The sequence below is a fragment of the Phyllostomus hastatus genome, unplaced genomic scaffold (genome assembly GCF_019186645.2).
Source record: "Phyllostomus hastatus isolate PE091 unplaced genomic scaffold, TTU_PhHast_1.1 phas_contig_58, whole genome shotgun sequence".
In the NCBI taxonomy this organism is placed as follows: domain Eukaryota; kingdom Metazoa; phylum Chordata; class Mammalia; order Chiroptera; family Phyllostomidae; genus Phyllostomus; species Phyllostomus hastatus.
Window position 1 is genome coordinate 59,512,715 of NW_025333916.1, and position 27,376 is coordinate 59,540,090.

The 27,376-nt window shown below is 50.2% G+C and overlaps 1 protein-coding gene across 1 annotated transcript in view; it reads right to left on the bottom strand.

The window, feature by feature from the left end:
• Positions 1-450: 450 nt before the first annotated feature.
• Positions 451-27,376, bottom strand: part of OXCT1 (3-oxoacid CoA-transferase 1) — a 125,737-nt gene continuing 98,811 nt past the window's right edge. Inside the window, exons 14-17 of the mRNA XM_045847765.1 lie at positions 24,733-24,822; positions 14,194-14,274; positions 8,654-8,755; positions 451-2,331 (exon numbers count right to left, since the gene is read on the bottom strand). Of these exons, the coding sequence (XP_045703721.1) occupies positions 2,290-2,331; positions 8,654-8,755; positions 14,194-14,274; positions 24,733-24,822 (315 nt within the window). The 3' untranslated portion in view covers positions 451-2,289. The remainder of the gene's footprint in view (positions 2,332-8,653; positions 8,756-14,193; positions 14,275-24,732; positions 24,823-27,376) is intronic.

Consider the following 27,376-nt stretch of genomic DNA (forward strand, 5'->3'; position numbering starts at 1 on the left):
AAACAGCACATCCAGGGCACACGCAGGCCTCGGCTGCGGGGAGAGCCTCTTACCAGGCGGTAAACCAGACGCTGAGCAGACTAGCGCCAGAGCCAGCTCCGGATGCAGGCAGACTCCACACACCACCAGGAAACTCACTGGGATGTGCACCCCAAAGAAACATCAGATAAAAGCAAAAAAAATGCACTAACACCCGAAGCCTGGGATACTAAATTTGCATAGACAAATGACGGGCTCTGATAAGGAGTGAAGTGCAGAATTCACTGAGATAAACATTTCATTTGACTTTCATGAAGGACGGTATCTTTTCTTTTGAAGAAAGGCAGCAACTTGAGTAGCAGCGGGAAAGTGTGCTGACTTCTGTTGCTCGCCCTTGTCCTGATCGCTGTGGCCTTATCCCCACGTGCGGCCACGCCGCGCCCGATGCGGAAAGGGACGATCACACCAATCGACAGCAGTGTGGGATATTTATTGCATTTCTTACTTATCCACGGCACTCTTTAATCAAGAATAAAACGACATCTTCTACTTAGGTTTTGCCAAAGCTGGGAACATTCTTAGAAACACATTGTCTTAAAGTAACAGGCTGGAATAATAAGCAAGTAAGTTTACAAATAGAGCAACCATCAGGGACACACGTTTTCCCCAATTATAACTCTGGCACAGATATAGATCATTCTCTAGCCCCCACCGAGCCCCAAAAGAGCCCATTGTACCGTACTGGGAAGAGTATGCTTTCAACCGTGAAGCCAGGGGAACAGACTATTTTATATATGGAGTGTGCTTCTCAAAACAAAACAAAACAAAACAGAAACAAGCCTCTCTCCTCCCTCTACTACCTTGAGTGACCCACGGGGGCTGCAATGGAAGAGGACGTGAGCGGCGAGGACAACCGTCAGGGGAAGACGTGCACTCGTTCTGTTCCTGCGCCCGGTCGGGGGCGGCGCTGCCCTCCGCCAGCCCGGCCTGCCACGGCCCAGGAACGGGCCTGGCCCGTCTGCAGGGTGCCTGGGCGCGTCGCCCGTTTGGCACCCAGGGCGCGTGGTCACCCCGGGGGCATGTTGGGTACGGAGGACACCTCTGAGAAGAAGTCCCTTACAAAACCGAACCCACGATGTTTCCTTTCTACCAGTGAAAATGCGCTCTGCGCTCTTCAAATCCTGGGCTTGCTCATCCCTTAGGTGGCCTATTTGAGCAGCCTTGAATTAAAAGTACTTTGTTCAAGGAAGTAGCCTGGTCAGAAGACGGGACACTGTTCTGTAGAAATAAGGCATTCAATATTTAGAAACTTTTCTGACCACAAGTAACCACAAGTAAGAGGCTTGAAAAGAATATTTTTTAAAAGAAAAAACCCTTGTGTGTTCACTGCGACTGTGGACTCCTGATAAACTATCCCACGGCCCTCCCGGTGTAAGAGCAGGTGTGGTTCACGCAGCCCACGGGCCCTCGGGAACACAGAGAAAGGCTGTGCGGGACCGTCTGGGTGCACACGAATACCGCGCTGACCCAAAATGCGGGCACTGGCCGGATCCGCGGGGACTCGGCAAAGCACAGACGGCTGGCGGGCGAGTTGGGCAGTAAAGGCGACCTTTGGTAGGACGTCAGCACCTACGGGCCCTGCACCGTTAGTCTTTCCTGCAAACGAACGTGTTACCGTCCCCCACACAGCGATGTCCCCGCTTCCCTCCGCAGGCGTCTGGGTAGTGACAGAAAGGGTGGGAGGGAGAGAGGTGCCCTAGGGCGACGGTGCAGCCAGACAACCAGAGGCTCCGAGAGAAAAGTCGGAGGAGGCTGAAGGGAAAACAGCACTTCTCCTAATCAGAACTCCCACACAGCTGTCTGTCGGGACCAGCACGGGGCTGCCCCGGGAGTCCCTGGGGGGAGTCACTCTTCTCCTCACTCTTCTCTTCACCACCTCGCTGGGAGGGGAAGTTCATCAACGAAACTCTCCCTACGGGCCCATCTTCATACCGACTGCACACAGCGCAGTGCAGGTGCCACACAAGGTGGAGAAAAATCCAATGCGAGCACCAATTGTCAAGACATCCTTCTCAGCACTTAGAGAACAAGTAAGATAATCGTATTTTTTTTTCTTTTTGTTTTTCAGTAAAATGTCATAGCACGCTTGAGAGAACAGGCTGCGTAAAGTGTAAAATGCTAAAAAAAAAATCTAGTCAAAAACTGTTTGTTCCATATACAAATGTGATTACTGATGGCCTTTCCGTGAAATCCTATCTGGTTAAAATGCAAAACACACACAGCTTCGGACAAAAATGTTTTCTCCACACTTCAGGCTGTGATCTGCTGCATCGGCTGGAGCTTTGGTGAAACCTGGTAAAAGAAAAAAAAAATAGCCGAATTAGGAAACACCTCATGGTAAACAACTCCTTCCTTTCTGTTCCCGAACAGGAAGGACACGGGCAACCAACGGCCTTCCCACGAACATCACCGCCTGGCATTTTCTCATCTTCCTCCGCTCTGAACTGCGACAGAGAACGCCGTCTCCGCTCCCGGGTCCGGTACTTAGGGGCTCTTACCTCCTCCCGCGATAGTTCCTAAGTCAAGGATCATTAAAATGGAAACAAGGAGGCGGAGGGGGAGCAGAGGGGGACACAGGGGCCGCATAACCAAGGTCTCTGCTGAGCGGTCACTGAGCTCTGAGACCAATGCCTCTGAGACCTTACTCAAGACCCACACGAAGGCACACGCCTCAGATTCCTCGAAACAGGCCCAGTGAACTCAGTCTTGTTCAGAGACACTTAGTGTGGTCTTTGGATTCACTGGAACATACCACATGGGGCCAGAGTAGGTTTACAGTTGTTCATATGGAAAATAATAAATAATAATACAAGAATAGACTCCGTGTTTTACGTATTCACAACTGCAAACTTGCTTTGCTCCCCGCCCCCCACTATATTAATGCAGAGATGTATGCTCAATGACAAAGTTTTATAAAAGTTCATAATCAGAATGGAAATGACATAAAGGCTGTAAAAAGATTCCAAGTTATTACCAAAAGGAGGTAACAGCATTAAAAATATTAAATGTTGACTATATGGATGTTCAATGTACGGATCAGTGAATGCAGCCCTAGGAGCCTTGAAACAGAGAAATGTAAGCCCAGGCCTCCAGCTCATGGTGGAAGACGGAACCTAAATGTACGTGGTCTGTCTTCCTTTTCACAGATCTTTCAAGGTGTAATGCCAGACACAGATTTCTTCATTCAATCTGGCAAATACCCACCGAGTCCTACTAAGTAACAGTCCCCGCGGAATGTACAACAAAAAAATATTTAAATTCGGGTGACTTTTTGAGCCCTTCAAAGATGTGGCAATTCAAGTGGGCCTAACTGGTGCAGACCTGAGAAAGAAGATGCCTACCAGCCCTGCCTGGCGTAGCTCAGTGGATTGAGCGCGGGCTGCGAACCAAAGTGTCACAGGTTCGATTCCCAGTCAGGGTACATGCCTGGGTTGCAGGCCATGACCCCCAACAACCGCACATTGATGTTTCTCTCTCTCTCTTTCTCCCTCCCTTCCCTCTCTAAAAATAAATAAATAAAATATTGAAAAAAAAAAGAAGAAGATGATGCCTGCCAGGAAGGGCTCCTGGTGGCTCACTGGGCTCAAAACAAAAACAAAAACAGCCAAACAAAACCCCCCCAGAGCCTAGCGGCCGTTTCTATACTGCGGCCTCTCACGCAAACCGCACTTCAGGGCGAAGCCTGCACTCACTGAACTTCCCACCTCTGCCCTGAACTGCCCGCCCGCTCTGTGTTTCTGCCCCTCGAGCCGGCCTTCCTAAAGCAGCTCCTAGACATAAAGCAGGCCGGCAAGGAGAAGAGCGGGGCAGAGACGTCTGGCTGGAGAGGGCCCTGGCTCCAGGGCTGCCTCAGCGCCCTGCAGTGTCACCGTTGAGCTGTTTTGCACTGAATAAAGTTTGCTTCCTCACCACACGCCCAGTTGGGGGTTCCTGTTGGCGTCGGATGGGGGCCAACAGCCATCAACCATCCGCAGACACTAGCATGCTGCCTTCCAGAATAAACAGTTAAAGTTCATTAAATGAATGAATGAACAAGTGAATGGATGACGAAGTGGGTTAGATAAGCGTCAAAGAACTAGAAGAAAGGTTTCTAGCAGAGGTGGTCAGTGTTATAAATATCTTTCGGTCATTTATAAATTTTTTTCTGGATTAACACTTCACGATGTCAGGAGTTAATATCCCCTTTTCTGTGTTCCTACACAAAGAATGGCATGGCCAAATCAAAAGCACCAGTGTGCCTTGGTGGCGAGCTGAAAATAAATGAGAGTGCATTCAGACTTGCTAGGGCCGAGAACAGCTGTGGAATAATAGACAAAATAGTAGACGCATAATAAACAGACAAAAGTCTCAGCTCAGAACTTCAACTCTCTCCAAAAGGATAACAGACATATGGACTCAGTATTTAGAAAGTGTGTCTCATAAACAGTCCACTTTCTTTTTTAAACAACAGAGCATCTGTGGAAATAATTTAATGAAATAAAACTTTGCTTTTTTGAAAATAGATAGTTTCTAATGGCGTCTTTATAGAATTTCCTTTAGAAGGAAATGACACCTGGCCGGCTGGTGTGGCTCAGTGGATTGAGCACCCGCCTGTGAACTGGAAGGTCCTGGGTTGGATTCCCAGGCAGGGCACGTGCTTGGGTTGCAGGCCAGGTTCCCAGTAGGGGGCGCATGAGAGGCAACCGATCAATGTTTCTCTCCCTCCCTCCTGTTCCCTCTCTCAAAAAGTAAATAAATAAAATCCTTTTTTTTAAGAAAGAAAATGTAAAAGGAAATGACACCTTACTTTCCTAAATGAAATATCTGATCCTTTTTTTCTTGTCCTATTGACCCCATTTTGAGCTCTTAATATCATTTAATCCTCAATGTGGAAACTGAGTTTTATCAGAAGATGAAGCCTGACATAGACTGACTTGGCCCCTGTGTTTTGAATGAAAAACACCCACTAGACCGCCATTTTTCATTCTGCTCTCTCGCAGTCTCATCAACACTGAGAACTCACGCAGGCTGAAGCAGATTACCCTGCCGAGGTGATCTACGGGCTAAGCAGAAGACTGTGGGGTTCACTGTAGAAAATAAGCCAATGATTTGTCTTCCCAGTCGTCCGCTGAAATCCCAAGAGCATTCTACTTAATTCTGGTATGATGCCAGTTCCTAAACAGTTATTGAGAGTATAAATTTGTTCAACTTGGCAAAGGATGTCTGCAGCTGGCTGGCTTCTTTCAGATTCCGTTGCAAACATAAAAATAAGTAGTGTTCTTAATGTTTCGTCACTGGTGGTTTCAGGTGTATTTCTGCCTGGAGAATAAGACCGAGCCCCTTGGGAGTCGTAACCGTGCCAATTTGTTCTGTTTTCTTGACCTTCCATGGCCTCCCGTAGGGAGCATGGACGGTTCTGCTCTCGGCCACGGGGTAAGCTCAGAAGTGAAGGCTCACCTCTGTGTAGAAAGCCTGGGGCTTTCCAAGGCTGCCCAGAACTGGGGACTGAGCTCTCATCCACCTGCATCCGGAGAGCCTGCTGTGCCTGTCCACCTGAGCCACGCCCTCCATCCCAGCCTCTACCACAACAGCGATATTTTCACCTCTCCCTGCCCAGCTCCTCCTCCATCTCTCGATAGACTCAGAACTCAACCACCAAGAAACACAGAGGTAAAGTCCCTCTCCTTGTAACAACTGCATTTTGAAGGAGAGTGATCATATGGAGCAAGCTCTCTGTCCATTATAAGCTGGCTTCCCTTGCTGTGAACTGCTCGCCCAGAACAGTATTTTGGGAGTGTGGTGAAGGTTCCAGAAATATAGCCGATATTTGCATTTCTATGACAGAATTTCCACAGCCTCCTTTGGAGTTCTGGACATATTCAGTACATGACCCCCGAGAGACTTTTCTACCTATTGAAAAGAAAAATCTCCCTTTCAGCCAACACGATATCATAAGTATGACTCACCACACATTTGTTGGTCTTTAAGAGATTTTTTAAGAAGCTGTTTCCAGCGACAAGGAAAGGCCCCGGCTTTCTCCCGAATTCTCTGTTGCTGCTAACCGCACTGCGGTACACAGCAAAGCCGCAGCAACTTTTTTTGCTAAAGGCCCAAATAGTTCATGATAACGATTATTTTTCAATGCCCAGAAACCACAATTTTGTCATGTCCTATTATCTGATGCTGTCATATTTTTCTTTTTCTTTGAAATCCTCAGCATTTTCTCAATCAGCTTGTAGCCATATTCTGTACATGAGGCCACTTGCTTGCCCATGTGCACAGGTGTAGGGGACTTTCATCAACACATTTTCACACCTGCTTTGACCCAGGTTTTTACCTTTTTTCTTTATTACGCAACAACCTGAGTATTCCCTTCGAGAACAGTCACTCTCGGTTACACAGTGAAGGCTAAGCAGGCTTTCTCTCAAGCAGAAGTCTTGAGTAACTTTTCTACAGTCACACGTGGAATAAATGCCGCCTATACTGTCACAGTCACACGGAGCAGCTTGTGCATCGCAACACAGGACACCTTCTGAACTATCAGATAAAGAAATGCTGTGCTCAACGTACTTCTCATATTAAATGCATCTCGCTGACGACCCAGCGATGGAGCAGGACGTTGCATTAGTCAGAGCTCTCCGGCCCCCGCCTCCCAGAGAACCACCCGCTGCACCCACGCTGTCTGTCGGGGTCCAGACAGATGCTGCTGATGGTCGGAGCTAGTTCTTTTGAGGATCGTGGTTCAACCAGCGCTACACCGTTTCATGTCCAGGGCAACAGACTGAGACGTACAGACTGACATCTCACCTCAACAGCCTCGTCTGCAGGAAACGACATTACATGTCGACGCCAGGCCAAGGGAGGTGACACTGTAATAGGAGGGACCCTCCAGATAGTTTTCAATGTACCAAAACATGGTAACAGGCATTTAAAAATGACGACCAAGCAAAACAGTAAAAATCCATCTTTGGCATTCCTGATGTACCAACACGACTAAAAAAGAAGCAGAAAACAAGGAGGGTCTTCCTGTGTATATTCTCTTTGGCGGCAGAAAGTTGAACATTCTGTGGATCCCAAATATGCTGCCCATTAGAAGAAGAGGTTAACTCACCCATACGGGGAAGACAAAGGAAGAAAACTTGATTAGGTAAGAATTGCTTTCTTTTATCACCAGAGTAAGGAATTCTAAATAGCCAAAGTAGAGACAAAGTAGAGACAAAGTAGAGTCAGATTTTTACCCCCTGAAGTTATGCAAAAAGTAATTAAAGATGTGCACTTTGTGTGAGGTATCGCTGGCAGGCTTCTTTTCTCCAAAGAGAAATTCAGGAAAGGTTAATAGACAAAGACCTCCGTACAGTACCAGAAGCAGTTCTATGTGGGTAATTAATTATGCAGCAAAATTGTTTTTACAGAAATTTGTCATGCACGGATAGGTCCCAGCCAAGCATGCGGCACCTAAGGAAGAAAGGTATGAAATACACGCATGCTTTATCAAGTAAGTTCGGTTACATTACTTTCTCCAGGATGTGCAGCTGCAACAGTCCCCATTATTATAAATTTATTTCATTTTAGCTGGTAGATCTGTTCTTAAAAAGGTATGTGAGTAGCAAATTCTCTTCCTTCACTTTCTTCGGGGACATTTCAACTCTATTTTTGATTAACTTCAAATGCACTGAGGCATCCTCTCAGCCCCCATTAGGCAGGTGATCGGTGGTTTGCAGATAGGCGCTTATACTAAAGGGTAATTCCAGCACAAATAACACCCCTTTTTATTACAAAATCTTTCATGACAAAATCACACGCATGTAATTCTGTAATGTAACAATATCACACTCAAGCACACCATATGACAGTTTGGGTGAAATGTTCAAATTAAAACTATCAATTATTACACCCATGTTATTACCCTACCAACCACACTCAAGCAGGTGTTGCCTGGCAGACGCTGTATATTACAATATTATTGTGCCAGACCCCGCATATTACAGTATTATTCTCTTTGTTTTAAAAAGGGATTTGGAGATTTCTTAAATGGACGTAGTTATCTGCCTCAGTAAGATAACTTCAGTCCGAGTTTCTGTGCACTAAGCTTTTCTTAGATGCGGGCAACGCCTATTTTGTGACTGTCATCTGGTGGTGTCAGAAGCCCAACACTCTAATCACATCAACAGGTGGGACGATGAGGCATGGAAGCTAACCAAGGAGAAATCCGTAAGCCACGGGCAGGTTTAAACACAAGGAAGCGTCTAGTCTCTGTGTGCAGCTCACATTTCACAGTTGCATCACGTGTAGCTACGGCTGACACGTGACCCAAGAACAGAGCGTGGCAAGGGGCTTGACAGACAGCAGCTTTGAGTTCAAGCTCGCTCAACCTTCCATTTCCGGCCCCTCCTGTGGTTCTGCCCCTTCCTGCTCCTGACTCCTGAGCCAAACCCTGGCCCGTGAGTGGGAGCCTGTTCCTGCCCCCGGTCCCTCCTGCTCTCATCAGAGGCCTTGCCCTTCCACGGCTGGTCTCTGCAGAGGTCAACTCCGAAAACGATACCAAGTGAACGGTTCGCCTCCTGTCAACACCCATTCATCAGGCTGGTGACGCAGGGCAGGGCGAGCAGCTGGATTTGCTCTCAGGGGCACTCACCGCAAAGTCACACCCGGTGCTCTTCTTTATGTCGTCCACTGTCAGGCCTTCCCAGAGCTCGATGAGGGTCAGCCCTTTCTTGCTGTCCACGTCGAACACGGCCTGTCAGAGGCAAGAACACAATGACTATGACGATGGCCATCACAGTCAGCCTTTTATAGCGTGGAACAGAAACAAGCTCTCGCCTTCTTATAGGAAGGATCAGACCCAGGACAACAGACTCTGAAACTCAGCCATGAAAGAAATGTCAGCTGTAATTATTCCACTTGGGTGGGAAACAAATGCCAGAGACTTCACTGGCAGTCGGCTGGGGAGCACTGTGGACGCCAGAGAGTAACAGGTGGCAGCTCTGCGTGGCACTCGCTACTGTTACAACCAGTTTTTTGTTTTTGTTTTTTTTAAGATTTGGAGGGGAAGGGAAGGAAATATCACTGTGTAAGAAAAACATCAACTGGTTGCCTCTCGTACATGCCCCGCCTGGAGCCTGAACCCGCAACCCAAGCATGTGCCCCGACTAGGAATCTAACTGGCAACCTTTCAGTGTGCGGGATGATGCTCCAACCAAGCCACGTGGGTCAGGGCTAACCGGTTTCTTTAGCCCCACTTTACTCTGGTTAGGTCTAAACGTTCTGGTCAACACTACGATTCGATGATTAGCAAGTGATCTGAAGGAAGGAAAGAATAAAGGAATGGAGGGAGGAGACATTTGGAGGGCGAAAGCACAGGGTGACCTGGGAAAGCTGGTCGGTGCTGCTGGGGACAGCGCCGGGAAACAACGGCAGGTGCTCTGAAGTGGCTGCAAGTAACTAGAGAGCTGTCCTGGCCCTGGGAGACCCCTCCCCCAGGTACACTGTAAATATTAAAACTCTCCCCCAAGTCCTGTAAACACACATAGGTCCGAGAGGGTAGCATGGCCAGGGGCACGCCCTCCAGAATGCAAATCAGTGAAGGTGACTCTGTCCAGGGCGCGAGAAGGCCAACCTCCCCCATGCAACACGCTGGTTGGCAACCCAAGGTGGCGGTGGTGCCGGCTGGTCCAACCTGACCTCTGCAGGTGGACTCATGCTGTCGTTCCTGATTTGGGGCACGTGCTATCACACTTAGTTATGGGACAACTGGAGTAGAAGAGACCCGCGAAGTCACTCAGTGTAACTTCTCACCTAAGAAGTCTTCAAAGCTTTCTTCTGAAACGGTCACTGGGGCTCTGCTTAGAAACTTCCAGAGGCAGGACGCTCCCCTGTCCCAAGGTAGACTGTTGGTGGGAAGCTCCAGGCGTCCAGAGCCCAGACCGCTCCCCTAGGACCCTAAATGCCGGTCCCCGGCCCCCAACCCCGTTTAACAGGCATTTCCTCTCTCAGTTTTTCGGGGTCAGTTTCTGCCTCCTCAGGCGTTAAGGTGAGGGCACCCAGACCCTTCCTCCCCTCCAGGAGAGGGCTGACCTAGCACTCAACAGCAACATCACTGGAGGCTTAAAATCTTTACTTTCAGCTGGCTTGGCAGTTCAAACCCCGGACTGTCGTGTTTAAACACGCTCCCGGCGAGCAGCGTGTGTGTGAACATACACTTGTGAGGGAAGATACACTTGTATGTTCACGCCTGGGGAACACACACTCAGAGGGAAGAACCCTGGCTCCGAGCTTTGCTGTCTTTGGTAAAGGTACCTTCGCATGTGAAGAAGGATATGAAAAAAAAAAAAAACAAAAAAAAAAAAAACAAACAAAGAAAAGTCCCTTGGCTTCCCAAGGTGTTATCCAGGACAAACACGATGATAGTCCCATCCTCTGCACCCGGCATCTGCCCGGGACAGAGCAGGGGCCCCGTCCAGGGATGTCCTTTCCCCTGAGTAGCCTAACGTACTGGCACCTGCGTGTGAGCCCGGATCCAAGGCCCCCGATGCTTATCGGCCTCCAGTTCACTGCTGTTTCTCCCCAGTGACACACTGCACTCTCTGTTTGATGGAGTCACGGATAACTTCGCTGATTTTGCTGGAAACGATATTTTAAATGAGGAGGAAATATTTCCACAAACTTGTTCTTCGTTTACACGTTTTTATGTTTCCAACAAAACCTTTCCATCAGCAGAAATATTTATTTGGAGAAGGAAAAAAATGGTCACGTAGGAAGGTCTGTGGGCTGCGTTAGGTTATTTAACTCCAAATTGTCAATTAAGATTTTGTTTAAATGAATCCTTTTTTTTTTTTTTTTTTGCAGGAAAAGTGTTTGGAGCACTGTTCCCTCTGATACGCTTCTCTCTGTGTCGTGAGCAACTGCAAAGTTATCAAGACGGAACAAATCTGGGAAATAAAGCCTCCAGAGTGTGCTATTTCGAACAGGCGGGGCAGAGACTCGGGAGGAGGTAACGGTGGCGTCCTGAATGTACGGTTGCAGAGATGAGGGGGGTGAACTTTATGGTACACTGAATCACAGCTTTTAAAGAAACTTCTATTAAAATCTGTATCCAACCCTAACTAGCTCTCAAGGCCATGTACTAGAAATCCACGCATCTGTTATTGACGTCTGAAATATTTAGGAAGTTTCTTATCTAGTGGTATAAAGGGGGAGCAAAAACCTGATTAAAATGGAAATGAAAACCTAAAGGCTATACCATAAATTGTTCAACTCCCAAGGACAGTATTGCAACTGCTCTATTTATCTGCACATGAATACATTGTTTTGTGACCACCATGAAAGGCGACAGAGCAGGTAACCGCAGCCTGGGTGCGCCCCTCTCACCCCCTCAGCCCAGCAACAGGACGCTGGGCTACCAGCCTCAGGGCATCTGCAACAAAGCCTCCTTCAAAGAGCAAACTGATGGAACGTTCCTCGGGGCTGAACGGGGCATCCCAGTCCCGCATCTGCTGTGGCAGGACTGTCCCCCCCCACCCCCCCCACCCCCATTCGCTGTCTCAGTGGTAGTGCGCTGTCACTTAGTCCCTCAGCAAACACTTATCGAGTGCCTGCTGTACGGAGCAAGGGGAGAAACGCGTCCACTGCTTTCTCTGGGGTTCCCAAACTTCCACACCGGCCTGCCTTTCGCGGAACTCAGTTTTGCTACAGTGTCATCCACAGTTAAGGCTCCGCTTATCCTCACGTGCTGATGACTCCCCCAACTTTGTTCCAAAAGCGGCTTCCCTTCTGAGCTCCTGATGCACCTCTACAACCCCGGGCCAGGCCTGTCTGCCCGGATGTTCAGGACGTGACGTTGTTCAGGAATATCCGCTTGAGAAGGTCCCAAAGGAGCCTCCTCTTTTCCTGCGCACCCCCCCGCCGGGGGTTGCACCTTTCTCCTCCTACAGTCCCAGCTTCCCTACGGACACAGCAGGCCGCCACGCCTCCAGCCAGAGAACGCAGAAATCACCTCTGTGGTCACACCCACATCCCACTCCTCATGGGGTTAGGTGGAGCTCGTGGTAAATCCCTTTTGAGGCTGTTTCTGTCCCGGGCTTCAGGACCTTGACCTTTCTGGCCCAGGTCCCAGAAAGGGGCCTTGTCACTGGACTCTGTCTCGCCTCTGCTCCTCTCACTCTACGTGAAAGCTACAGTGCGCTTTCTGAATCGCAGACCTAACCAACTGTGTCCCCAGCCACTGGGAATCACAGAAGGGCTCCCAGATACAACCCGCGTTTCCAAGCAAGGCATTCACATTCCGTCCTGGCCGGGCGTCTGTTGAGGTCCCTTCAGCGTCAGCCTCCCGAACCTGGCCACACCTTCCCTCCCCCCTGTTCTCCTCACGTGTCCCCGAGTGTGTTGTGTTTTCTTAACACCTGCACAGCTCTGCCTCTCCTGTTTCCCCTCTGCCTGGAAGAGCTTCTTTGGTCTTACTCTCACTCACAAAACTGCTACTTCTCTTTCGAGACCCATCCCTCAGCCTACCAGGCCTCATCAGGAAAAGCACAGTGCGTTTCCTCAGCAAGCACCACGCTGAGTGTTGATGAACAGAGTCATCCTGGGGCAGAGCTCGGAGGTCCGTGCTAAGTTACAGTGAGTCCTGGGGTTCAGCGAAGCACCCAGAAGACTTGGGGTTGGGGGCGCAGGGAAGACTTTTGAGAGAAAGAAGTTTGCAGCTGAGACATCGAGATGAGCAACAAGCAGCCGGACGGACGGGGCGGGGAGAGCACTCGGAGGAGAGAGCCAGGGCGTGCGAAGAAGAACGTGGTGGGGGCACGCAGCGTGGGGCCACATTACGGCGGGAAGTGAGATGCTGAAACCGGAGGAGAAGGGGTGCCCACTGTAAAGGGCCTTGCGAGACATACGAAAAGCTGCTCCTGGAGAGCACCTAGCTTCCTCCGACGCGCCCCCCCCCGGGCTGTTAGGCAGCCTCCCCCACGTTCCTGCCCCTCACTCGGCTTCAGGTCGCATGGCTCCCGTGGCCTTCGTCGTGGCTGTCACTCTAACTGCTGCTGCTGCAGGTGCTCGCTGTCTGCCCCTCCTGCACGTGCTCCTCGGGGGGACTGGGGCGGGGCCGCCCTCCGCCCTTCTGCAGCCCACGTTGGGAACAGTCTAGTTCAGAGAAGCTTCTCACCAAATGCTCAGTAATGAAGGAACAAATACAACAGCAGTGTGGATGGAGAAAGAGGGTATAAAGGTTTCTTAGATGGAATGAACGTTAAATAACAGTAAGTCACGTCGTAAGAAACCATAGGTTATTCGGTAAGTGGCCAAATGAATGGTGGGTCACTCTGGGGATGAAATGACGAGAGCTGAGATGGTCAGAAACCCCTTCGTGATCCAGCAGGAGACGGCACTGGGCTTAAAGGGGGGGGGGGCATTGGGGGGAGGCGGAGTGCAGTGGGAGGTGCTGCAGGCAGGAAGGAGCCCTGAACTGAGGTGAACGGGCGGGGGGTGGGGGGGGCGGGCACTACTTTCCTACACCCTCGCTTCTACCCTGGGCGGGAAGGAAGGGGGCAGACGGCTGCCCAGGGCTTCTCTCCGATCGGAGCAGCTTCCCGTGGAGCCACTGGCCGAGGCTCCCTGTCTGAGAAGAAATGCACGTGCACAGGCCCTGAGTGCCCCCTCCACGCGGGAGGGCTGGAGACGGGCGAGAAGCCCCGTCCCGGGTTCGCTGTGGGCTCTGCCCCGCGATTTGCACCCAAACGAGTAAAACCTAATAATCTTTTCCGAGTTCCCTGAGCTAAAACCCAACAACGTGTACTTGTGGTTTGGGAAAACAAAGGAGAAAGGTAGAAATCATAAAAACGTGTGCTTGACTTTGCATATGTCATCTGTCTTTACAGTCCCAGCACAATGACCAGCAAAACTGTTGACGGCGTCACACTGTCAGAATGACTGAGGACACGAATTCAAGTCTGTGTGCCTATGTACATTTCCAGGGAGTTGCACATTACGAATTCTACATTTCTAGACATTAAATTGATGGATTTTCCTATTCAGTCTATCCGCGGATCACACTATTAAACTAATCCTACGACTACCGATGTAATACATTTTCAGAAGGTGACAAAAAAATATCCTAAAAATGCTTATACATAAAAAAAGGCGGTGGCAGGCGCTAGAGGAAATACGAAGAGAAAGGCACTTTACCTTTTCCGTGATGATGCGGTTGACACACTGTTTTCCAGTTAGTGGCAAGGTACATTTCTCCATGATTTTATGTGCATTTCCCTGTTTTAAAAAAAGGGACATTAAAAAGAGAGGTTAGGGACCAATTTTTACTTCGGCTTGCGGTAACTACAGGACAGGCAGGAACTATCAGAGAAACTGTCTCCCGAGTCCAGGCTGGTTCGGATGCTTTGCACGCTCGTGCTCCTACTTTCTCTGGAGGCGCCTCTGTCCCTGAAATGATTCAGGGACAACACCAAGCGGGTGAATAGCCAGAGGCGTAAGGACGTGCGTGGGAAACGCCCTGCCATGAACGTGGTCTCTCGAGCCTCGCTCCTCATGTCATGGAATGAGAAGTGTCACTTTCTGTATCTTGCTTATTTTTCTCTTCCTGGGAATGGGCTTCTGGACAAGCATGAACTGTTACTTACCCAGGGTAGGCAGGAAGCACACACGAAATCCATCCCTTAAAAAATTTATTTGTTGAATAACTAATATATCTATGGAATACAGCAGTCCTTACCCTCCCCCCTTCAGTACCCTTAGACCTGCTCTCAATAGGAATCAGTTTTAATTTTTTTTGCGTTTTCTTTTATACATCAGTACACATTATTTATACATTTTCTTCCTCCCTCTGTATTTTCAAATACGAAGTTGGCCATCCACGCGGATTTTTCGTGGGTAAGCAGAGCTGTCACAACACACACGCAACCCCACGGTCCGAGTTCCTACCACGCTGACGAAATGACCGCGTCGGCCGTTCGCAGCCGGGCCGGGCCGGGCAGCGCGGTGAAGCACAACTGTAGCCACTTTCTCATACAGCTCTCGGCTCTCCCTCGAATCTGAGCCTCCTTATGTGCACTGGCCTAAATGCACACGCCTTCCAAACTTCCTTTAGCCACAGTGCCTGTTCTTCAACCGTAAAGTAAAAGAGAGACTCAGTGTGAAAGCAGGCTCTGCAGCCCCCCGCCCCCACCCCCACCCCCGAGGTGCAGCAGAGACACGAGGTCTGGGGACCTCATCTTCAGAGCATCTCCTCCCGGTGGCATTAGGCTCCTTTCTAAACAGCAAGCACCAGGAGCCCAAATTAGTATCTCCCTTGAGGCTGACGGCGAACCCGCCACATTCTAGATGTTCTACTAAAAATGGCAAAATGCTTTGATTGCTTCCTTTCTGGGTCTAAAAGCATCACACACGATGTCATCATCATCTTGAGCCTTCTCAGCGTTCACCGGCTACGACACGCACCTGCCACCTGGTTCACGGCGCTCTCAAAACCGCTCAGAGCAAGTACGTGTCGCTCCGAAGCGAGGGATTTCAGATAACTGGGCTTCACGAAGAGGGTTTTCTTCCTTGTGCTGACCTGCCGACTCACCAACCCGCCAGTAATTAAAAGGTTTCCGTGCACGAAACCCAGGGCATGGCACGAAAGGAATTCACGATTTTCTGAATGAATGGGATGGAAAAGGGAAGTCTGTGGGGACTCACGGGTGGATTTCGAAAAAAGATAAACTCTCTTACTTTCATTTAGTCAAAGCTAGTGCTAAATACATACTCAGTGGTGAGACATTATACCGTTAATTAACAAGTTATATGCTTCTGGATCTTACTGTATAAGAAAATTTATAGCTGTAGAAATAAAACCTCATTTTCACTTCATTTTTAATTATCTCTTTTCCTTTCCAGGTTTCAAAGGAAGTGTGCACGTGTCATAGAAGCTTAATTAAAGAGCTGAAATTAATGATGACTATTCGAATTTTTACAGTTGCCAGATCTCCTTGCGTTTAATGTAACCGAAATAAGGCACGTCGCAGTGAATTCCCGGTCTGTCCGTGAACAGAGTGAACGATCCGTGAGCCTTTGAAGGACGTTTTCTGCAGAGAGCTCTTGCTTTCTGTCTCATTATTTGAGCAAGATCTATATCGAGTGTGAAAGCAGCCCCTTGGATGTTAATAAAAGCAACTTTGCTTTTGGAGAAATCGTGAATTTCAGCAGACAGCGTTAACTGGGCCCCGCCAACAGGACCCTTTAAAGACCACTTTCCGTGTAAATGGCAGAGCCTCCGGTCCAGAGTGCAGGCTGCAGCCGAAGGACCCTCAAGCAGAGCCTGACTCTGCTCCATGCGAACTGTGGAAGGCTCCCGAGCCGCCCCGTCCACACCGGCTTCTCGGGAGGCTCGACGAGACAGATGCACATGCACAGCACTCAGTAGGTGCTCAATAAACATTAGGTGGGCTTGGACTGTTTCTACCACTTACACCGAACATGTCCACAATCTACCAGCTCCTAAGTTCCTGTGTAAAGGTGGCCTGAATACAATTCCTGAGACCCACAAAATCAGTGAAACCGCATCACCCACGTGGGCAGACCACACAGCAGGCCCACGAAACTGGCACTGTGTGTAATCTTGCAGCGAGGACAATGTAGCCAGATGACTCCACTCGTGTTTGGCTCCAAGACATACAGAGCCCAAGGAGAAAGAGAAAATGAAAATGCAGACAGACTCCAGAATGTTGCAGCTTCAATATTCAACAACAGTCAGCCCCGAAGCTGGGGGATGACCCACCCCACCCTGCTCCCGCATGCTCCTCCGACCACCCGGGCTGAGCCCTGCACACAGCCGGGCGGGCGGGCGGCTGCACAGATTAATGATTCACAAAGGGGGGGGATGAATGCTGATATCGTAGCATTTAAAAATAAATCCTAAAAAAAAGAGACACCGTGTAGTGTGGTAGCAAAGAACCCCATATACGAGAAGCCCAAAGACCCTGTTTTTCTTAACTCTGCCACTTCACAGTCACGTGGCCCCTTAACTTCTCCGTGCTGTAGTCCTCTCTCCCACTGCCCCGTCTTCCCGACGTGGGTCACCGCAGGAAGGGAGTGCACCACTGGGGCGGCGCAGCACATGAGGATGGGCCGAAGCCACACGCAGATACCTGGGGCGAGTGGGTTCCTGCTCATTTTATCACGGGGCTGCCCCCCCCACAGAGGAGCGGCTGTGAAGTGCAGCATCACGACTGCCCACGGCTCCTGACTCCTGCATGCGCCGGTCTGCGCGCTTCACCATGACCTTGGCGAGGAGCCACACCTCTCTCCCCTGCACCGGCCCCTCCGGCTCTGTCCTCCTTCGCCCCCTTCAGGGCCGACAGGCCGGACGCCAGCCCTAAGAGCTCTCCCTCTCGTGTGTGTAAGTGGCTCAGGGCCTCAGGACTCTCTATTACGTGCCGCGTGCCACCCCGATTTCATTCTTCAGGCATCTGCGTGAAGCCCAGGGCCCGAGTCCTTCAGACAAAGACAGCTCTGGGCAAGTGATGCCGAACGCCCTTGTTATCGCGACGACCGGCTTCCTGCTCTCACAAATGCCCAACCCCGAAGAGGAAGAGCGAGCTCTTCTGCTCGCGACAGGGCGACGCCCGCCCTGAGCGTTTCACTCGCTGAGCAGCACGGCACGCCCTCCGGACGCTGCTTCACGCGAAACCCCACTGCGCGCCCGTCTGTCCTGTTAGGTGCTTCTTAGAGGCGGCTGTGATAGATTTCTTCCTTGAGGCGCCCTCTTTGGGAACGCCCTAATGATGAACTACAGAGCAGGCACGTTCCAGAAGTTGGCTGCTCCTTAAGAGACCGAGTCTTTAAGCCTCTGCTCATGAACTCACCAGGTACCCCATCGCCCCACATCCAAAGGGCAACACGCTGCCTGTTCCTCAGGACTTGGCTCAGGTGTCCTCTTCCCCGGAGACACTGTCGCCAACATCCCCTCCCCAACGTCCCAGGGACACCCCGGTGCTCCCTTCGCCCCCACACACGCCGTGACCGTCCACCCTCCCTTCACCCCCTGCCCTGCTAGGCTGCGGGCTCGCTGGCTGCTGAGGCCAGTCACGCCGGCACCGACCGCAGTGCGGGCAGCCCTGTGCCAACCACCAGCGCGGTCCAAGATGCTGCCTGAAGACTATGACTTTGATTGGCGGGACCAGAGAGCCGGAGCTGTGGAACTCCACGTGACTGGGTGTAGGGACCACCAGAGGCCGCCCTCTCGCCCTAAGACCGTACCTGCGCGCTCCTCGCACCTGGCCCCGCTAGGAGGAGCACAGGGGGGAGTGAGGGCGCCGAGGGGCTTACAAGGCTTTGGGGAGGCAGACACGGGCCTGAGCAGACGGAGGAGCCGAGGCCTCTCCAGGCTGCAGTCTGCAAGGTGCAGATTTGTAAGTACAGAGAGAGACAGTGAACGAGGGTTATCCCAAAGCTTCAAGGCTTGCCTGTCTTTGCTGAAAAGAGGGCTGCTGGAGCTGAACTTGGCAGCAGAATATGCAGGGCTTTGTCTGGGGGCACAAGAAAACCTACCACGGGTCTCTCTGAGGCGCTGCCAAAGTCACATGCGAGAAGGGCAAACATCACTGCCCCTTGAGTCCTCCTCCTTCCCACAGCCTGGAGGCTGAAACCCCGTGAAAGGGCTTCTCCCCGTACACGCCCCCCAGGCACACAGTATCGGGGACACTGTGCCACTAGGCACATGACCGTCAGATCCCCGTGGTGACTGACGTGGCGCACAGCCGAGAACAACGGGATGTGGGCAATAGAGAAGCTCAAGGTCCACGGCGGGATCAGAGGACGGGAGGGTGCTGTCACTCACACTGAGTCAACGACCCCTGTGGGCCTTTACCCCTGTTCGATAGGGGTTCCAAAAACCCGCTCAGGACTCCACCGGGAAGACTCGGCTAGCTCCGAAGGGGAGGACGGCTGCCGCTATAAACGGCTTTTGTAACGCGGATGTAGTAACAGCCTGTGGCTCCGGCACAGTCTCGAGGGGAAGACCCGCCGCACGAGAAGGCACACACACAGCGGGCCATCTCCCTGAGAAGTCTCCGGGGCTTTGCCATCGTCGAACGGGACATTGCTCTTCCATGTAATACGACAAGCTGTGCCCTGGCCCATCTTCCCTCTGCAGACAGCAGGGGGCGATCTCCAGCCCGAGGAGGGCGGAGCCCAGCAGCTAGCAGGGTCACTTTCTCTCTGCACTCCCAAACTGCCTGCCGCGGCGACCTCCAGAGCTCCTCTTAGCTTCAGTTTTCCTTCGAAGAACTGTGCACAGGCCATCTTCGAACGTCAAGTTATTGGTCTAATTAAATTCTATAGTACATTTAAAGGGGCTTATTGTTTCTTGGACTGTGTTTGGCTCCCCCCCCGCCGAGTATAACATGATTTTGTAGGTATTTCCATCATTAAGGGAGAAATAAAAAGGTATTTGTATTTTTTAGAGGTGAATGAATTTTTTCTCCAAATAGATTGAGCCATGAAATATTTAAAAATTATAAAATATGGACAGGTTTTTATGAATGAAAAAAATGTAATCAACTGAAACTATGTTAATCATCAATTATCCTAACAAAGGAGTACTTTATTTATTGGGGATACTTTTCAAGGTGGCTGAAAGTATCTCAAAAATGTTTCCCAGAAAAGATTTTTTAAAAAAATCTTTCATCTACATTGGCTTTCGGTAACATATTTGGTCCTAAATAAATGGGACTAATAAACCTCATTTACTTTCTATGATTCCTGTCCCCAAGAAGGGAAGACAAGGTCAAGCAGCATTCCAGATCTCCACACGACTCCTTCTCCGTCAGACGCAGATTGAACTTAACAAAAATATTACTCACGAAGGCTTATTCTCAACTTTTCATGACAATATAATTACGATCCTTTTCATCCCTTCAGGATCCAGACCTCCCACTGTAATAAAAATAAAATCTAAACCTGTTTTAGAAATAGAGCTCTCATTTATGTCCTCTAAAATAGGTTCTCAAGCCTTGCTCGCTTCCAATAAATGACAGCTGTGACGGAATCTCTCTGCTTCTGTGCTCTGAAAGCCGCACCCCTCGGGGACAGGGACGCATTTCCAGTCTGCAATTCCCAGAACAAAGCGCTTCCCTTTGTATTGCTGGTGGGGCCGGTGCTCGCCAGGCTGAGGAGCCCGGCAGAGGAAGAGGAGCCCGAGGGGCACAAGACGTGGGTTCGCAGCTTCTTGACGCCTTAATCGTGCACCGGGCTTGGGCCGTCCATGGGACTCGGTGTTCGTCTCTGAAAGGGACACAATTAGACCCATCTCGCGTGAGTACTGTGATGATACAGGAAAGGCAGCAAACATGTAGCTACTTGGAAGCAGTGCAAAGCGCCTTTAGGCTCTGAGTACCGATACTGTCTGGAGAGCTGACGGATGGGTCCTCACGTGCATCGGGCGTGGCTCTCTTCGGCAGGCAGGACAGACAGGGCCCCGGCCGCTGTGGGACTCACCTCCCAGTGAAGAAGGGAGGGGAGGGGTCACCACAAGGGGGGGGGGCGGGGGGCTTCTGTTTCGTCTCACAGGACAGCCAGGGAAAGCTCCTCCGGTGTTCTGAGCAGAGACCGGCGTGAGCTGAGACGGAGCCAGGCAGGAGTCTGAGGAGGAGGAGCGCCCCAGGCGCAGAGGGGAACAAGGGCAAAGGCCCGGGTGAGGAGTGGAGAACGATGTTTGGAATGTTCCGGAAACTCGTAAGAAAAGCGTATGGCTGGAGCTCAGAGGATGAGAGGGAGAATGGCAGTAGGCAGAATCAGAGAATAGAGCTGGAGTCAACAGACCATGGAGGGCCTTAGAGACAAAGGTCAGGACTTTGAACTTGAATTTAAGTGAGATGGAAACCCGTGGAGAGTTTCTGAGACGAGGAAGAAGTGATGCAACTGACTTGTATTTTTTCAAAAACCACTTCGACCAACCGTATGGAAAGCACACTGTGTGTGTGTGTGTGTGTGTGTGTGTGTGTGTGTGTGTGTTCGCGCTCTCATGGACACAGGTGTGGAACAAGCAGGTGCACTTGTGAAGTTGTCTAATAAGGAAGAAACACATACAGTTCTAGAGCGCACCAGAGAATTCCGCTGTGGAACTGCATTGTGAAAATAAGGATTCCAGAGTGAAAAATAACAGTTGGGGCCAAACACTTAGACAGCAGCCCGGAAGGTGCAGAGGGCGAGAGGAGGGGAGAGCCCAGGGCGGGGTTATGAGGAGCCCCGACAGGAGCCTGTGAAGCAGGGGACAGGGCACTCTGGGAGCCGGGCTGGAGGGGCAGCTCTGTGAGTCTAGGAATGCGGTTTACAAGGCTGGGTCCAACGCCGCTGCAGCTGCAGAGAGCTGGGAGGGGAACAAGGGAAGGCCAATGAGGTCAGCTTTCTCTCTAAGGACCTGGCTCAAAACTGACACACTTTGCAAAGGCTCAAATGCCACTGGCCCAAGCTTGGTCTCCTGGATGCATCTACATGCAAGGGAGTCTGGGAGCTGTAGTCTGTCACTGGGCTCGTACTATGTGCCCAGGCAAGACTTGGAGGACTCTGATACAGAAGGGAAGAAGGGGGAGAGGGATACTAACAAACACAATCAGATTTGCAGACTGGGTTCAGTACCTTGCTGATACCTGCCTCACCAAAGCAAGGAGAGCTTTAGCCAGGAAAATGGAGAGAGAAAAAGAGGTAATTCTGAAACCTAAAGCTTCTAGTAAAGGGCAGGTGTGTCCTAGGACTAGGATGCTGGTGCAGAGGCAGCTTTGGTGCGGCTGCAGCAGACACGAGGTGACGGACACAGGCTGGACCACACTGAGTGACAGCCCTGCCTCTGCCACACACCAGGCAGGTTTCCCACCCACCTTCATCCCTACTCCACAGGGTCACCGAGAGGCTAATGAGATTCAGTAAGTGTGGTGGCGAGTACAGGATCCGGAATCGAGTAAGGACTCAAACTGGAACTCATTTCGTTTGTGTTCTTCCCGGGTTTAGAGGGCAGAAGAAGGACATGCCAAGAGACGAAGAGAAGCTCGAGAAAGAAGGAGGCTGGATTCCAACACCTCTGCCTGCTCTGCAACCTCGCCTGCGACCCTGATGTCTGGGTGTGAAGGACGAACCTGCTGCAGTGCCAGGGCGGCCCCAGGGCCCGCTGTCCGGTCTCCAGAGGCAGCTGGAGGGCCGGGCCTCCTTCTGAGGGTTACTCCGGAGCAGCCGCGATTCCAGCACCAGCAGCCGCGGGCTGCTTGCACAGGCTTCCAAGGAGAGAGTGATTAAAACACACTCTCTGATTAAAACGACAACAACAAAAAGAAGCACGCTTTTAAAGGCCAAATATTTATAAGCAGCCTGGTTCTGTTTCCCTAAGATGGAGTCAAGAGAAGGTTGTACCTGAAAACTAGCAGACAGCTCCACCCACTTACTAAAAAAAAAATCAGCAGCCTCAGATATTTCTTTTCTCAAGTTTGAATCCTTCACTGCAAAATGTTTCACTCTTGTGTCTTATGTAACTTCAGGGATTTGTCCTGTAGGTCGTTCCCTTAATCATTAGGCATAAGTTACCTGGCATGTCTAACAGGACAGATCATTACCTGGAGTGGCTACCTGGAGGGAAACACCTGTCTCTTCTCCCTCTGCTTCACAGCCTCTGCAACGCAGGAAAGATGCGGCTGTATCTCCGTGCCGCCGTGAGCTGGGCCAGCGACAGTGCGTGCGGGCACACAAAACGCACTAGCAGCGCAGGCAAAGAGCGCAGCTGGCCTGAAGGGAAACCTCGCTTGCTTAGTGTTCAAGTATGAAGTGTGAACAAGTCATTAGTATTATCTTAATCACAAATATATTTTTGTTAGTTTATTCAAGTGGAAGTATCTAAGGAAAAATACATACCTAACTTCAATTCTGGTCTAAAACTCAATGCCACTTCCCCCACAGTGAGAAGAAAAAAAAGAAATAGTGTGAAAAAAAAAAAAAAAAAGCCCCGCTTCTGTGAAAGCTTTGATATGGGATTTCCAATCAGACATCAGAAGCACCGTTTCTTTTCCTCTACCAAAAATTCCAGCTGAGGAGGGAAAAAAATGGAAACAAAAAGAGAAAGAATTTGCTAAATACAGGCTTAATGTTTTGAACACGAATGCACAAAAATAACCTGAAGTGAGCCGAACCTCAGTGCCCGTGCATCAACATTAAAGCAACAGCAGAAGGAAAGTCAGAAAGAGTGTTGTCCAAACAGACATAATGTTGCAGAAAAGGGCTCGGTTTCATTTGCATACTTGGCATCCTTTTGCCTCTGAAATGAACCGCTCTGCATGCTTCTTTGTAAGGCATCTCTCAGAAGCAACCTCTGTTGGTCTCCTTTCCAACGTTTCATATTTGTGTTCTGCTGCTCACTCCCCACTGTTTACTAAACAATGCGCTGTAATTCCGTATTAATTAGCTTTTGCAACAGAACTGCGTCACGGCACACAGCGCTCTGTGACAGAACTCCCCTGTGGGAAGCGCGTCAGGTGCTACTCTCCCAGCTCCGGGATCTCCCACTGCGCTGCATTGCTAAGTGAGAACAGGGCCAGCAACCACCGCTTCCACTCAGAAGAGCAGGTCTCAAGGTGGAGAGCAGGTAGATTTTACTTGGAAACTAAGGATTGTAACGCAGAATGGACAAAGCGCATAGAAGGTGAAGAAAGTTGCCAACATCAACTTCTGAAATCATCAGAGGCCCATGGGTTCAGGTCGGGGAGGTGGCGGAGCCCGGCTGGGGTGAAGACCCTGAGGTGGGAGTCGGGAAGAGAGTTGCGCGGGTAGCTCCGCAGTCAGCCGGCTCTGCAGAGTCACAGGCCCCAGGTCAGACCTCGGTGCCACCAGTTACGTGACCTCAGGCAAGCTACGTGACCTCAGGCAAGCGATGCAGCTTGTCGGAAGCTGTTTCTGGAACCATGAAAGATACCTAAAATCAGGTTCACGTGCTTGTACGCACAAACACAAGCGCTTAGTGTGCTGCTGGCACCCGGTAAGCTCAGGAAATGGAAGCTACTACCACCACCACCACCATCATCATCGTCATCATCATCATCATCATCATCACCATCATCATCATCATCACCATCATCATCATCATCATCACCATCAAATGTCCACTCCACGAGGTCAATGATTTTGTTTATTTTTGGTCACTGCTAAACCCTAGCAGTGCCTAGCTATTAATAGGCACTCAACAAGATATTTGATAATTTGTTAAAATAAAAGTATCATGCCTTTCACAACCAGGACCATTGCTATCACCAAGTCCACAATTTCCCAACACCTCCGCAAAACAGCACCTCATAGCCTCAGCAAGAGGCCGTGTTGTCCATTTGAACATAACCATCGTTAGAAGAAAACCTACATTTTGTTTTCTCATTTTTCACACAGACAGCAACCCCTATAATCATTGTAAAAACGGAATCAACACATCTGCCTTGACATCTTTTCACTGCTTCTGAAAACATTATAGCTTTTACTTTTAGTGTGTATGCAAGCCAAATAATCAAAGAATGCCCTGGTATTTGCACTTCATTCAAAGCTGAACAACCGTGTAACTAACGGATGACAAATAACTGCCTTTACCTGTAATCTTTTCCTCTAAAGATAAACGCTATCAACGTGAACACGCCGGAGAAAACCCACGGGCATAGGACCCGGTGTGCAGGGTTTCGTGCATCATGGATTTCCCGAAGCGGAACACATTACCTTTGCAGAGTGCTCCATGGTGACCACCACTTTGGTTTTGGCACTGGACACCAGGTCCATAGCACCTCCCATTCCTTTCACCATCTTCCCCTGCAAGACAGAAAGAGAAAATAAGAAGTAATTCTCTGTCTTTCACTGTTTTAGTAATGTGGCAGAACACAATTGTCTTGCAAGGATAAGCCACTAGAATCGTCATCGCCTTCATTGAGAAAGAAATCACTGGCCTTCATTGCTTAGTACTTGAAGGTTTACAGCCTTGATATGCTGCTACTCTATTCTTTCCACGGGTAAAGGATAAGTTCAGGATAAATATTATGATGTCATTTTTATTAAATGTGGCTAACATTAGCACAAGACAACCAATCAGTAGATAAGAAAAGTCTTAAGAACCTCTACAGAATTCTGAACGTTAGTGTTAATATAAGAATGTGAGACTGAAACCCACATGTCCCTGGCGTCCAGCTCTTCCACTCTGAACGCACAGCCCACACACAATCGGCACCGCTGCGCCTTCCATCACAGACCCCCCGCAGCGCTCCCCAGGGTCGTCCGCAGAATTCAAGGCCTTTCGGCGGTCGCCCGACGCACGCATGTAACAGTGCTTCCCTAGTAATGATTAACATCAAAGGTGGGTTCTAAACCTCGACGTTTATCTCACTTTTAGAAAAACAAACCCGGACGAAAGGAAAACCCGATTCCCGTCCAGCAGAAGCAGGGGGCAGGAGCCGAATGCAGGCACCTCTCGCCAGGCCCACCCTCTCTTTGCTCCTCCGCCCGGGCCCTCACTCACCGCACAGGCGCTGAGCACCTGCAAGCACGAGCCACACACGGAACAACTCCCACCGCCTGTCCTGCTGCGTGGGGACAGAGTTTTGAAAAAAGCGCGTGTTTCCAGAGATGATGAAAGAAATTCTTACTCAAGTGCACAGGGGGGAATGTCTTCTAGCACTGAAACCTCCTTCAGGTTTTATTTTTTAGTGCAAGTCCCCGTGGAGATTGGACAGTGAACGCTTCCAGGGCCCTCCGCTCCTTTCCCGTGCTTTCATAGCTAGAAGTGGAGATTCGGCAAAGCGCCCCCACCTGGGTCTAAGACACAGTCTCGAATCCCCCGATTTCAGACACATCTCAGAGGTCAGTGCAGCCCAGCAGGGACACGAATTAGATGCGCAGGACAAAGGAAACCGAGCAAGAACTCGGGGCGTGTCTGCGGTCTGGAGCCCGCCGCTGCCCGAGATGGGCAGCCCCTGGCACGGCGTGGGTGGCGGGAGCAGGGGAGGAGTGGGCGGTACGAGATGAGCGTGTCTGCGGGCGTGTGAGTGTGACGTGAGGCAGGGTATCTACGTGCTGACGTGTCATTTCATACTTCCGTGGGCCCCACCTCCACCCCCGGTCAGTGGCAATTTGACTAAGTCGGGCACCAGGTCATGATATTTCTGTGGACAATGCCGGTATCTTACGGTTTGAAATGTGGGTAAGTTAGAAATGAAAGCAATAAATGTCTGGCATAACCTTCGCACTAAGGAAGTTCGGGATCTTTAAAGCACCGAAAGGCACAAAAGCAAGCCCACTGGAAGACGTCTCGAGGTGCTGCAGGAAGGGCGTCCACGGACAGGCTCCCGGGACAGGCTGCAAGGGCGCACGTGCAGGGACCACGAAGCAGCCTGAGATCCCAGAACACCAAGCCGGCGTGCTCGAAGGCCTTGATTTAAGAAAAGAGCATCCCTGGAATGCAACCATACCACAGGCAAACTTGGTCCCCTGGGACACGTGACCAGAGGTAAAAAAAGCTTATGACAGAAGGTCAGACGCTGTCCAATTTGGGTGACTCTCAATCACACATTTTCTTTCGGTCACTGTGTATTATCTAAGAAACGTCTGCAGAGCACCGACTGGGTGCAAACCACTGGGCTGGCGGGAGAGCAGAGAGCTCTAAAACGTGATGGAAGGGCCCGCCTTTTGTCTCTGTGCGGAAGAGTGTTCCTGCCTGACGCACTAGAAGAACAGCCTTCCCGGCCCAAAGACATGCAGGTGGTCTGATGTCGCACCCTCAAAGCACGGGCTACGAATTTCAAAACACTATGTCCATACTTAAACACTTATTTCCAGGAGTGGAAAATATACAGGATTCGATGCAGAGTACCTGAGGTCTGTTCTACTAACCCATTGGGTAATGATGGCAAAACATCGAGTCTCTCTGAATTGGAGTCCACTGCCTGGAAACCAGGACTAAGAATACCTGCCCTGCCATAGACATGCTGTGAGGGGTACACGGGATAATGTGCAGAAAACTGTGTAGTAGATAAAGTCTATAAATTTGTTGACTTAAGTCTTTATCAGCCAACTCAGTTTACTGAATATCTAGTATGAACCTCTCCCTGTACTAGGGGCTGGAGTTTGAGATGATCAAACTAGGCTTCCTTGCCTCATAAACCTTACTGTCTGTCTGAGGGAGGGAAAGTATCCATGAGACATTCATGGACTTAGATCAAATTTCCTTCCTCTGAAAAAGCATTCCCCGCCTCTCCCTCACCCCCAAGGTAGAGAGAGCTAACTGCCGTTTCCCTGGGTCCTTGTGCTGTTCACTATGCAATTCTACTACAGTAAACTTCCATTTTTTTCTTTTTCTTTTCCTTCCTCCCTTCCT